The sequence below is a fragment of the Gavia stellata genome, chromosome Z, assembly GCF_030936135.1.
Source record: "Gavia stellata isolate bGavSte3 chromosome Z, bGavSte3.hap2, whole genome shotgun sequence".
NCBI lineage: Eukaryota > Metazoa > Chordata > Aves > Gaviiformes > Gaviidae > Gavia > Gavia stellata.
Genome location: NC_082637.1, coordinates 39639949 through 39652340, shown reverse-complemented (window position 1 = coordinate 39652340; position 12392 = coordinate 39639949). Strand labels below are relative to the sequence as shown.

At 38.3% G+C, this 12392-nt stretch overlaps 1 protein-coding gene across 2 annotated transcripts in view; it reads left to right on the top strand.

Annotated features, from left to right (window-relative positions):
* The window catches only part of PCSK5 (proprotein convertase subtilisin/kexin type 5), a 251520-nt gene that overhangs the window by 188927 nt on the left and 50201 nt on the right, over window positions 1–12392 (top strand). Inside the window, exon 21 of one of the 2 annotated variants that reach the window (XM_059833234.1) lies at window positions 23–138. The exons of the other annotated variant lie outside the window; for it this stretch is intronic. Coding sequence (XP_059689217.1) covers window positions 23–138 — 116 coding nt within the window. Of the gene's footprint in view, window positions 1–22; window positions 139–12392 lie in introns of those variants that run through there. 2 annotated transcript variants of the gene reach the window in all.

The following is a 12392-nucleotide window of genomic DNA, read 5'->3' as shown; positions in this document are numbered from 1 at the left end:
TCTTGCTGCTGCCCTCCGGAAGCCACGGAAGAGTCCTGGGCCGAGGGAGGATTCTGTATGCTGGTGAAAAAGAACAATCTCTGCCAGCGGAAAGTGCTTCAGCAATTGTGTTGCAGAACATGTACGCACAAGGGGTGAACTGACACCTCCCAGCATCCTCCTGCTCCTGTAGACTTATAGATTAATCCATATTATTGAAAAAGGAGAAAAAAAAAAAAAAAAAAAAGAAAGCCACCTCTCTCTTTCTCCCTCCTCTTTGTCTGGGGAGATGGTGAACTGTTTGTTGGAACTTAAATGGAAAAACTACAACACGCCTACCTTTCATAACTGGGTGTCTAGAGCTGAGCATCCAGGATCACAGAGTCAGTATTGTGTGACCAAAGCATTTGATGCCAAAATTAACATTTAACTCATGATTTGATTTCCTGTCAACCTTAGGATTATTTCTGTTTTTTGAAGGTCCTTTTTCTTCCCTTTTTTTCCTGCTTCTTTCCCCTTCAAGATGTTTAAAGAGTGTTTCAAGAGTACCACACAAGTTTACATGGATTAAAACTCAACAATACAAAAATGTTTGCATTAGTCTTTTTTGTGCTATGTGTATTGACAGGGGGAACTTGAGTTCCTGAGGGGATCAGAAACATCATTAGCTGCAGGACTAAGTTCTACCCCTTTTGTAACAGTATTTAAAAAAAGAAAAGTGAACATTTCTGCACACATTTCTTTCTTACTTCCTCTGCTGTGTGCTGTTTTTTGTATCACATGCAGTATGTATATATGTTTGCCCAAAATGTGGTTTTGGTCATATAGATTTCATTTTTAGACAGCTAGCTTATTAACAGATATGCTAGGATTTTTATTTTATTTTTTTAAATTGTCAAAGCTATTTCAAATAAACTTAAAAAAAAAAAAACATTGTTCCTGTAGTGAACAAATTTAAGAGATACTACTTCTCTTGGTTTGCATAAGCGAGAGTAATGTATACACTCGGAAGTCAGAAAACATTGCTGACATGTAAGAAGTATTCATAAATTATTGTTGTCTTGTATTGTTCACAAAAATGGGGATATTATCATACATATATGTGGAGCTATTTCATAGTGCCCATAAATAAATGCCAGTGTGACTATATGCGACAGGATGTGTTTACAGGACTGGATTTATAATTGTGCCAAATACATCTCCAGGAATAATTACATATAGGGCAATAAATCAATAGTTCTCTTGGTGTAACAGTTGTGTCATGATGGGCCTGAATCTGCTAGTAACTGCTGACAATAGAAATTTCAGCAGGAATAGTCCTGCTGAGGCCAATGGAGTTACCTCACTGTAAAACCATCCTGGGTGGTGAGAGAAGCGGCCCCTGCCTTTCTCTCTTTACCCAGGCACACGGCTGCCAGTACAAATTTCCATTTAATATATCTTCATCAGCTTCACTTAGCATGCTGTTCAAAAGACAGTCATTTAATAGAAGACGGAAAATTGAACTTCAAAGACACTGTTTTCAAGGGGATAATACTTAAAACATATAAAGTGTCTGTGTTAGTTATCTTTCCAGAAAGCACAAATAGAAAATGGATTGCAGTTGTTTAAGCATGTAAATGTTAGAAAATAAAGAGGATCAAAAATTATTGTGGAAGTTTTACAAATGAATGGTTACAAACCTGTAGAGGTAATGTGTCACCTTTAGCAGAGAGCAGATAAACTGTTACAGCCTAGTTGTAATAATAATGACAGGGGGGCCAGTTAAGCTCCTTTGGTGCCCATTACAAAGTTCCTGATAAACATTCAAATCTAAAAGAATTCAGTTTGTGCTAGTTTAACTACTAGTCTGTAACTGCCTCATTTCTCAGTATAACATGTTTAAGTAGAACATAATGCTTTCAAAGTTTACGTTAATATTATATATATTATATATAAATATATATTCATAATTGAGATTTAATTATGTAATGGATTGTAAAGAATTTGTTTGGATACTTACAAATGTCTCTAACACTATTATAGAGAAGAAATTAATATCTTTGTTTTCTTTAAAAAAACTGACACGTTGTTATATCCAAATTCATTTTTACTGAAAAAATACTGTACATGTGTAAAATGTTCAGTTGTTATTTGTAAAATAGGGTAGTTCTGTTGTAATTGATATTGGCCAAAATCAATGTTATTCCATATTTTATTTTTTCTATTAAATTAACCTAAATTCCTGTTCTTTTGGTCTGGAAACACATGTTGATAATCTGTATGTAAAATATCTTTGTTGAAGGGCACAGGTAGCTTTATGGTATAAGGCACTTAGATACCACATGCAAGTCATTGAAACAAATTGGGAGGGTAAGGGTGTTTAATTTTATTGTGGATTTATTTTATTTTAATTGATGGAATTTATGATTGCAGAAATGTCTGGTTTCTGTGGAGGACACCTTTTGTGTAGTAGCAGTACAGTTATGTCTGAACCCTAGTGGGTAACAACGTTGGCTTCCTCTTACCTATAAGAGTTTGTGATGAGTCTAATCTCTTGCATGCTTAGGATTAAAAAGTGAAATGCATAACTATCTATTGGCTCAGACATTTTAGGAGGAAGGTTTCATCTTTGCAGTCATACGTGCCCACTTGCACAATAAGATACTGATGTCTGTTCATGTGCCAATACTCACATCCACTACACCTCAGATCACAACCCCAGACTGCCACTTCAGAACAGCAGGTTGTCTGTCCTTGCCAATAGATCAAAAGGGCTCTATGTAGACTCATCTGTGACCCCTGCAGGGTGAGATCCTCCATCCGCATTAGCTGATGCTCTCGTTCATTTCCTGGTTAGACCTACAACCTGAGTGGAGACCAAAGTGGCCACTTATCCAGGAAGTCATATATTCAGATGACATTTTAAGCATGTTCACTGAGGGCATGTAAAGAATTTCCTGAAAAAAACTCTTTTCAGCCTTAAACAGCTCATTGTGTCACCAACTTGCTTTCAAAACAAGGATTTGGGTCATCATTCTCACAGTTTCCCTGTCAGTCCTGGGAGCAAGCATATGTGGGATGGCACATTCTTAGCAGTAGGTTGGTAAGACCAGACCTGGAAAAAAGGTTGACCTAATCCTTACACCAATGCTGTATGAATACACCAATACAGCTCCCACCCCACCTTCACTTTCCAACTAGCATGAGAAATTCAATCAATCATGGTGTCTTTTATTGTCAAGGTTTCATCTTCTTTGGGTAGGAAACGTACAAAGAGCAATAATAAATTTGTTATAGCTCTGGCCAAAGAAGTCTGCTCTAGAGGGCATATTTGTAAACATTGAGCTCTGAAGTCTCACAGACAAGTAAGCATAGAACTGAGTTTTAGGCTGAAAACCAGTACTTTCTGGTGTCAGCTCAGACTCTTTGAACATTTTTATTTGTGATGCCTTAATAGCAGCGGCCAGATGCAAGCAGAATTCGTAAGCAGCACTATAGTTAGTCCTTGTACAAGAGGATCACTGCAGCAATAGGATTGCAATTTGAAGGAAGCTAGTTTGTTCCCAGCTGCAGAATTTTCTTAGGTGATCGATCCTCCCTCTCTGATTCAATGGTGAGTATTTTGGAGCGTTCAGTATTTGACACTGTGGTCTTGTCATGCAGAAAAGATACAGACTATTTTAGGAAGATCAGAAGCTGCTAAGCATGAACAAAATCATGGTTTTCTCCATGTCTGAAAGGACTGTGGGTGGCATCAGTACAAATCTGTTCATTGATTTCTGCCTTATTTATATCACAATTCAAAAATCAATGACAAATTGAAGATGCTCTTCTAGTTAAGAAGTCACTTCCATGGTCAAGTATTTGCCAGTTCATGTCTGTTTAGGAGAATCCTTACACAATCCTTGATTTAAATACAAACTGGACACCCAGCTAGACCTCTTCTTTACTAAAAGTCTCAATGACAGCTTTGGTCCAAAGGAAAAATAATCTCATACATGTGCTAACACTATTTTTAACCAGAAAAAAGTTTAGCATGCCCCAGATGTGCAGAACATCCTGCAGAAGCCTGTTGTGTGAGGGCATCATTTTACAACAGAAGAAGTTTTTCTTTTTCTGCAATGGGGTTACATCCTTACTCCCTTTCTAGCTGCAGCTCTCCACCTCAGCCACACACCACTGTTGTGGGATCAGCAAATCAGATACCTGCCAGGATATGTCAGTGGAAAGCTTATTCTTCTGACCAGTAGCTCCTATGGGTCTTGGCTTAGACCCTGCCTACCCACACACCAATCTCCACTGGCACATCCTGACTCTTTCTGGGGAAGCATTGCAAACTCTCCCTCTGTAGAGAACATTGTTTTCTAATAAAGATTTCCGTATGAGACCTTACAGACTACCCCAATCTCTATTGGGATTGCAACTTTCCAATGTCCTGTGAAATTCTGAGCAACCCCTGATACTGAATATATTGTGTAATAGCAGGACTGCTGCTTGTTCCACATTGTCAGGTAATGATAAGAGGTATGACAGTATGAGTCTTGAAGATGGCTAAACATATATACAGGGATACTAGAGCTGACTACAGCAATTTCACCCATCACTAAATACAACTTGCAACTGGTGATGACCAAGTTAATCCTCTTGATAGCCACATCACAACCAGAGTGAGTTTTATCTGTATGAGTGGCCACTTTAGGTAACATTCTGCTATTTTTTAATGAAATTATTTAATGAACTGAATGACTGTAAGAAGGGCTGTTATAAATTCAAGATTCCTGTAAAGACATTTAAGTGACTGCTTGTATGAGTCAAAGCTTTCAATTTGCAGTGCAATTCGCGGAACAATAACTTGTCTGTGATCCATTACTATGCCTTATATTTATATTGGATATGCCATTGTCATGTCATTGGTACAGAATGAATCAAGAAAAGTTCTGCCATTAGATGTTTGTGAAAATATTTTAAGCAAGCATTAAAAAAGTTTTAAAGCATACAAAGAAAAATCCTAGTCAAGTTTTCATCAAGAAAAACCTGACACCAGCAACAACTTGTGTGAGCTTGTTCAGAATATGGAGTTTCAATATACATTTAAAAAAAAGGTTGAAAATGTATTTTTGATGAACGTTTTGTTCAGCAGGGGAAAAAAAGATTTCTGTTTGGCATAATTTTTATTTACTTGTCTTACTTAAACTATGTTGGGAGATTTCAATTTTTGATGAAATTGATTATCTGATTATTTACTACCACCTGTCATGAGAGTGTATTTGGGCTTAAATCCTCCTCATTAGCAAGGACTAAAGAATTGTGGGTAGCAACACAGTGTCCCTGAGAACAGACTAAGGCTCTGAACCTTAGGATTGCATCCAACCAGTGGAAGTGCAACCAATACCTGCATTTCCACCATTGGTTCCACACTGATGACCAAAGAGAATTCAGATCTATTGAAGCCCTAGGACATTTCTGTGAGGTCTCAGAGCACAGTAACACTGGGTCTCACTAGGGAAACTGTTCTGAAATCCTCAGGATAAAGCCAAAGAGATTGCAGTAATGTTCACCTGCTGTGCAAGGGTAGCAGACACCAGCACAGAATTATATTTTCGTAGCCACACTCTGAAACGATCCTGGAAGGACTTTCTTTCTGGATTAGAAAGCGATGTTTATTGCATAAAAACAGAGCCAATTTTCACTTCTAGCATGGGAAATGCAGTCAACGGAAGCATATTATGGTGAGAAGACTCTGAGCATTTAAAAAAAACAATTCTAGTAAGCAACCAATGCAGCCTCTCAGTGCCACACCAAAGGCTGGGTTTTGTTACATCTCCTTTTTATGAGCAGCTCATGCATTTGCTGCCAAAGATGGGCAAGGCACAGCTTAGAAGAATGCCTCTTGTATAATCATTTATTTATCAGTGTTTCTCAGTGTTTGGGGGATGGATTTGTTGAAGGTCTTCTGGCAAAACAACATCACTTTTCAAAGCAAAAAATACTGTCCCATCACAAAACACAGTAGACATCTTTGCTTTACGGTGTTACACAATGAGTTGATTAAGTGCCCATTTTTCCAATTAGCCTAGGGGGGAGAAGCTAGAACATTGACACGAGATGAATATTAATTTACCCAAGAAGAATTAATGGCTCCATCATGCAAAGTCGATAATAGCACTGAATGTTCACTGGAGAGTGACTAGTGTGATTTAGTTACAATTCAGATAATACTGCACATTTTTTCTATTTACAATTGTCCTTGGCCTGCCCACTGCCCTGCTCCTGCTGTCTGCAGATGTTCTTTGAGATGTGGGTTGGAAGGAAAGTCTAGCACCTGGTTGCCAGCCCCCATTATCATATTGCTGTCAGCCATGGTGCTTGTGACCATACTAATGTGTTGTCCTACACAATGCCACTAGATCAAAATACAGAAATAACTCAAATATTAATTCCCAAATAAAGTAGCCCCTTTTCTTACTCCAAGAGCAAGGCCATACTGAACCTAAGTTGTGTAAATTCTGGTCTTGCTGGGTCTGCCTCTAGCACAGCCTCGCTGAACACTTTCAATCCCAAGGCTGAAAGGAGGGTTCAAAGAGCTCCCATAGCCAAATGGTGCCACAAAGCCTCTCTCCAGCTATATCTGAATCACAAAGACTCTATCATTTACCCATTTCTGCACCCTCAGCAGGGAACATCATTAAAGGGAACATCCTGGACTGTGCTTTCCAGGGTAATCATCAAAAGCCATTACCTTGGCCATTCCTGAAATGCTTATAGTGGAGACAAGGAACTAGGGGATATTTTAAGCAAGGGGACATCACCAATGTAAGGGTACTGAGTTGGCTGAGTTACACATAGAAATAAAATTTACTCCGTCATACCTCTCATTACAAAACTTAATTTGATCTGCTTCTTACTTTTAAGGAGCTAAACTTGTATCTTTTTGGCAGATTTCTTTCAGGCTTTAATGTGTATTCATCTCCACAAATTAAACAGAAATTGCATTTGATTAGCAGTATGAATCTACGCTGTTATATCTTGTCAGAGCAATAGTTTGTCTGCTGAAATCTACCCAGTTATCAGCAGATCAGTTGATCTGTGTTCACATCCTGATTAAGTTGGAGATCTCCAGTACAAACACTCTTTGCAAGTGTCTCTCTGTTTAAGATGGATGACACCACTGAAACACTGCCCTGAGACATCCAGCTCTTCCCATTTCAGGTTTATGTCTATCCAAGTTAGACTGCAGAAATCCTGTGGACAGGGAAGCCTCTGCATATACAAATTACATACTCCTTGCTGAATAGCAGAAGAGAGATGCTGTGCTACCATGGTTGCCTCTGGAGTATGACATGTCTTTTCCTCCAGCATTGAAAGATCCTATCTTTAATGCAGGTCCATATAACACCAGCTTTACTCAATGCATACAGTCAGCTTCCACCTTTCCTTTACATATTTCACAGGAAACTACCTGGATTTCCAAAGCAGTACTATCAGCATGATGAGATAATTTTCAGTGAGGTTCAGGTGTCTGAATCTCTGCCCTTCTGGAATTTCCCAGCTACTAAGCTTCACAAAAAACAGGAAGCTTGACAAGATCAGACAGGAAAATTTCCAGTTGGGAAGCTCAAGAAATGGAGAGGCTAAACAGATTTTTTTCCATTGTCAGTCCAAAATTTTGAAAGTGCTGTAGTATTTCCCCCTCCTTCAAGAAGTGAGAAGGGTACAAACCAAAGCATTAGTAATACAGATCGGGATTGCTCCATACCCCTTCCCGCTTTCTCAGGGGCTATCAAATGTAAGGCATGAGGTGAGCAGGGGAAAACCTTGCCAGGCTCTGATCTTTGTGCTTACACAGGCAAGGGAGAAACCCTCATCCCAACCAGCTTTTACATTCAGCCATCCACATTATCAGTACAAACGGAGTTTAAAGCGGATTCTTAAAATGCTAAAAAAAAATTAGTACAAATGGAAGTTTAAAGCTGATTTTTAAAATGCTAAGAAAGTCTTTCTGGAGTCTATTTATGCCCGCTCAGTACCCCTGAGGATTCTGGCTCTCACAACCATTGTATAAATACTACATAGAAATGAGGAAAGAAACACACAGAATAAAGAGGGGGAAAAAATCCCTTTTTGTCAGCAAAAAGGGCAGCTTTGGCTAATGTAAATATTTTTATTCTGCAGGGGAAAGAATAGAGGGCTGTGTAAGATAGTGTAGTTGATAAAGGCAGTTGCCTCTCTCCTGCCTGTCATGATTAAAGCTAACCTGAGGCTCTCTGTGATCTCAGCTAATCCTGCAACAAAAGGGCCTTTCATCCTAAAATCATTATATCACACTCAGCTCCACACACCACTGTTCAGGGAAGAGATGTTCATCCCTTTTCAAGGTTCTGCTTTGTCCCTTGGCACGAGGTGGGGCTTCAGTGACTTAGGAATGAACGTCCTAATTTCAGCCTTCTGGTTCGTCACTGTCTAGAGCACTTTTGAAAAGAAGACTTCCACTCCTGAATCCCTCTCATCACCTCAAATCATAAGACCCCAACGTTTTGCCCATGAAGTGTACCCTCTTCGTTCCTTCTGCACGTTCAAATAGGGAGACAGAAATTTGGTCATTTTGTAAAATAGCAGAGTGGAGAAGAATAATTAGCAGGAGGCTGAAAGCTGAAGCTAGACAAATAATTGGAAACCAGGTTCAAATTTTGTATAACTGCCCAAAATTTTGGGGAAAAGGAAATACGGTAATCTCCATGTCCTAACATTTTCAAGATGAACACAGGATTTCTTTCACTGAGCTGTAATCTGTCAAACATTAAGGCTTTGGGCTAAACAGAGGGGTAACTTTAAGAGGAATCCTCAGGGTGAATTTTAATGGCTTGTTATATACAGGTTAGTCTAAGTTCCTTATGGACTTAAGCTTTACGGATAAATATTTCTTCAGCAAAACTCAAGGAGCTGATCCCACAAGCCAGCCAAAATAAAATGTATCAAGGCCGAACATGGAAAAAGCAGAGAGTTCCATAAGACCTAATCCTCTCGGTTCTCACTGCTGATTGATGAAAAACAATTCTGATCAATGTTTCTTTATCTGCTCTGTGAAACCTCAGTAACCCATAAGATTACATGCAAAAGCCTAGGTACAAAATCCATAGCCAGGTTCCCATGAAAGCAAACAAGCAAAAGGGAGGAAATAAGGTCATATTTTCATTGATTATAAAGAAAAGCCACTGGGGCAATGCTATAGAAAATAACCAATGAACATTTTAAAATTACATAAAGTGATGTTTTGATTAAGAAAAGTGGGGAAGTAACATGTGACTTGCAATTACTAAGTCTCACGGGGAGGCTACAACAGAAAGATTAATTTAAGACTGTCAGAACATATAACTGTTTATCTCCAGGCATAACTTGCAAGCATATTCACACCCTTGCCTAAGTGGTCTCCTGAAACACCATGTGCTGTCAATGAATGGCACAGCTTTTGGAAAGCAGGCCACAAATGGTGACAAGATAAGGGCTGTATGCTTAATTCTGCTTATACAAAGACATAGGAACAATCCTGGGACTCAGGAGAGACAGGTTCTAGTTTGCTGTTACACCCTAACTTGATGATTGTACTGCAACTCAGTTTTTCTGCCTCCTTAATGGGAGATAATAGTCATTACCTCAATTTAAAATGCATCATATCAACTGATGGGAATTCAGTATAAGTGTAGGCTCTTGTACGCAGTGAAAGGCACAGCCTGCATCCTGACATGGCCCAGATGTGGAATTAAACATTTCTAACTACAGACACAAAAAATTATACATTAAAATCTTCCCATTATGGCGTATTATGTCTGCTAACATAGCTTTATTCCTATAAAACCTTCAGTTACTTTTTTTTAAACAAGGTGTCAAATGTTTTTAAACAAGGTGACAAGGCAACAGAATTGAGAAATAAATGAAGGTTAAATAACTGATGAGCATTGCCTGACTGAAGGCATAGCAGACATGCATTTCTGAGAGTATTCCCCCATTACGTATGTTTGACAGATAAAGAATTTTAATACCAAAGAAAGAAAAAAAAAGGGACAGTTGAGGCTTTGGTAACTAGTATTTATGTAGCAAGATTTGTAAAGAAATATATCTCCCACAAGGAGCTCTGGCAAACAGTTAAACTGCCCTGTGGAATAGTTTAAAAGTCTTTAAAGTTGCATTTCAGTGTTAACTCTTTGAATATCCAGTAAAAACTAATTAGTTAACATTTAGTGGCAGATCTACAGCTCTAGATGCGACGTGCAATTTGGAGGGCCTAATACGTGAATATCTTCTGGTGCACATTCTTATAATACTACGCTTTAAAATGCTTCAACTTGGAGGATAAAGTAAGCAGAGAACTGGTCTTCTTGGCATTATTCCAACACATCTGAAATGAATTACAGTGCTTCCACTGAAAGGCGTAACAAAGAAATAACAAAAACCTTTTAAAACTAAGCACTTCTACCATGTGGGAAGGATTTGAGTGGGCATAGCCAAGGTGTATGAATTAGTAACTCAGGTCTGATGGATAAACATACAGGCAGTGTGGGAAAATAAAATGAAGGACTGGAGAAACAATTTTTTTCTGACAAGTATCACAAAACAACGTCAGAGAAGCAATTATTTAATAATGTTGCCCTGACAGATTTCCCAGTGATGTAAAGCCAGTAGTGTAAAGCACTGAGCCACCAGACCTGTAATAGGAAGACTTTCCAGATACTGCATTTTTTCTTGGTTGTGTATTGTCTAAATATACATTTGCATATATATAAATATTTTTAAAATTATATTTTAAAATTTCATAAAGCATTTGAGATCACGGGATTCCATGTTATACCCTCTGAATACATATCAGAAAGACTCAAGGGACCTACATTAAGCAAATCTGTCAATGTCCTGATGATCCACTGGACAGCAGGCCACAGTCTTTTTTCCTAGAAAGTGAGAATTATAAATACTCTGTGTTGTGATAGTTATTCATCAATACAACATTTTCTCTCAGTAATATCTGGATAAATTCAGAATCCTGCTGAATTCTATGTCAAACAGTTATACAATTTATGTTTTTGTCATTAGTCCTTTATAAAGTAATCTATCACACAAGATACAGTGTTGTAGTTCAGAAAAGCTACACCACTTCCTTGGAATTATGTCAATTTACACGATTCAAGGTTTGGCCTATGCGGACATGTATGGGATTACATAAATGCATGTAAATATATATATACAAAACGCTCTTTGGATAATGAGGACTATAAAAATGTGTGAATGTGTATGCATACACAGATTTCTGTTTCCGTGATACCATCAAGAGACTGTTCATTTGCTCCCAATTCTGAACTTCTTCCCAGTCAGCGCTGATCCCAGACCAGCCTCTGAGGAGCACTGTCATTGTCTTTTATATGGCTCTGTCACCGGCTTTTGGCTCGTCTTTTACTTTTTTCCTTTCTTCAGGAGACACACAAATCTTTACAAAATGAAAATTGTATCTTTACCCATATTTTGGGTACCTCAGCTTTGGCCCACAGCTGGCTGGATGTTCCAGCTGGTATGCCTTTATGACTATACTGTTCCCATCGCCTTAAGCATGATAAGTACTACCCTAACTTGTGTCTCACACCAGAGATTTCAACTGTTATAAAGTTTGTTAATACAGATTAATATGGAACAGAAAACACAAGGGACAGAGCTGTTTCTGTCCTACATACTCTTACACTTACAGCAACACTTGCTCATACAGTGCCTTTGCTCTTCAATGTAAGGAACTCACTGCAGCTAAGAGCCAAACCCAAGTCATTTCACATTTGTATTTTGACTCCTAAAGTTCACTGCATTTGCCAAATCTGGATTTCCCAGCAGCAATGTAAGTGGAAAGAGTTTCTCCATATTGAAGTATCCATAGAAACTGCAGTTTATGTATTATATAGGACTCTCTGCCCAACCTCTTCCATTACTTTAGAATGAAGGAACAGCCAATTCTCTCAAATACATAGACTCAGTTAGAACAAATTTTCCTATACCAAACTGACATAAAAGACACAATCTTGAGCCTTATAAAACTGATTGATAAACCAATTTACTGTCCCCACACAATGCTGCACACGGATACAGTATTCATGCTACTTATGAAATTAGTATCTCTGCTCTGAGAGTTATGAAGCGTACAGCTTACTGGTTTGTACCAATATTTTAATTAATATTCAGTAAATAAAGAGGCAAACTTTGCACTTCAGCACCATAGTAGTACTAGTGCATTCATGATCTGGAAGTGTTTATGTCTTTCTCTCAGTTTTAAGGCAACAATTCATATAATACAAATTATTTTTTTCAAGTCCAAACGGGCACTTGGGCACCAAATTTTCATTCAGCCTAAATGACATCCTAGGTCTTTTAGGTGTAAAGTCTTCCAGCAGCGGCTTGGGATG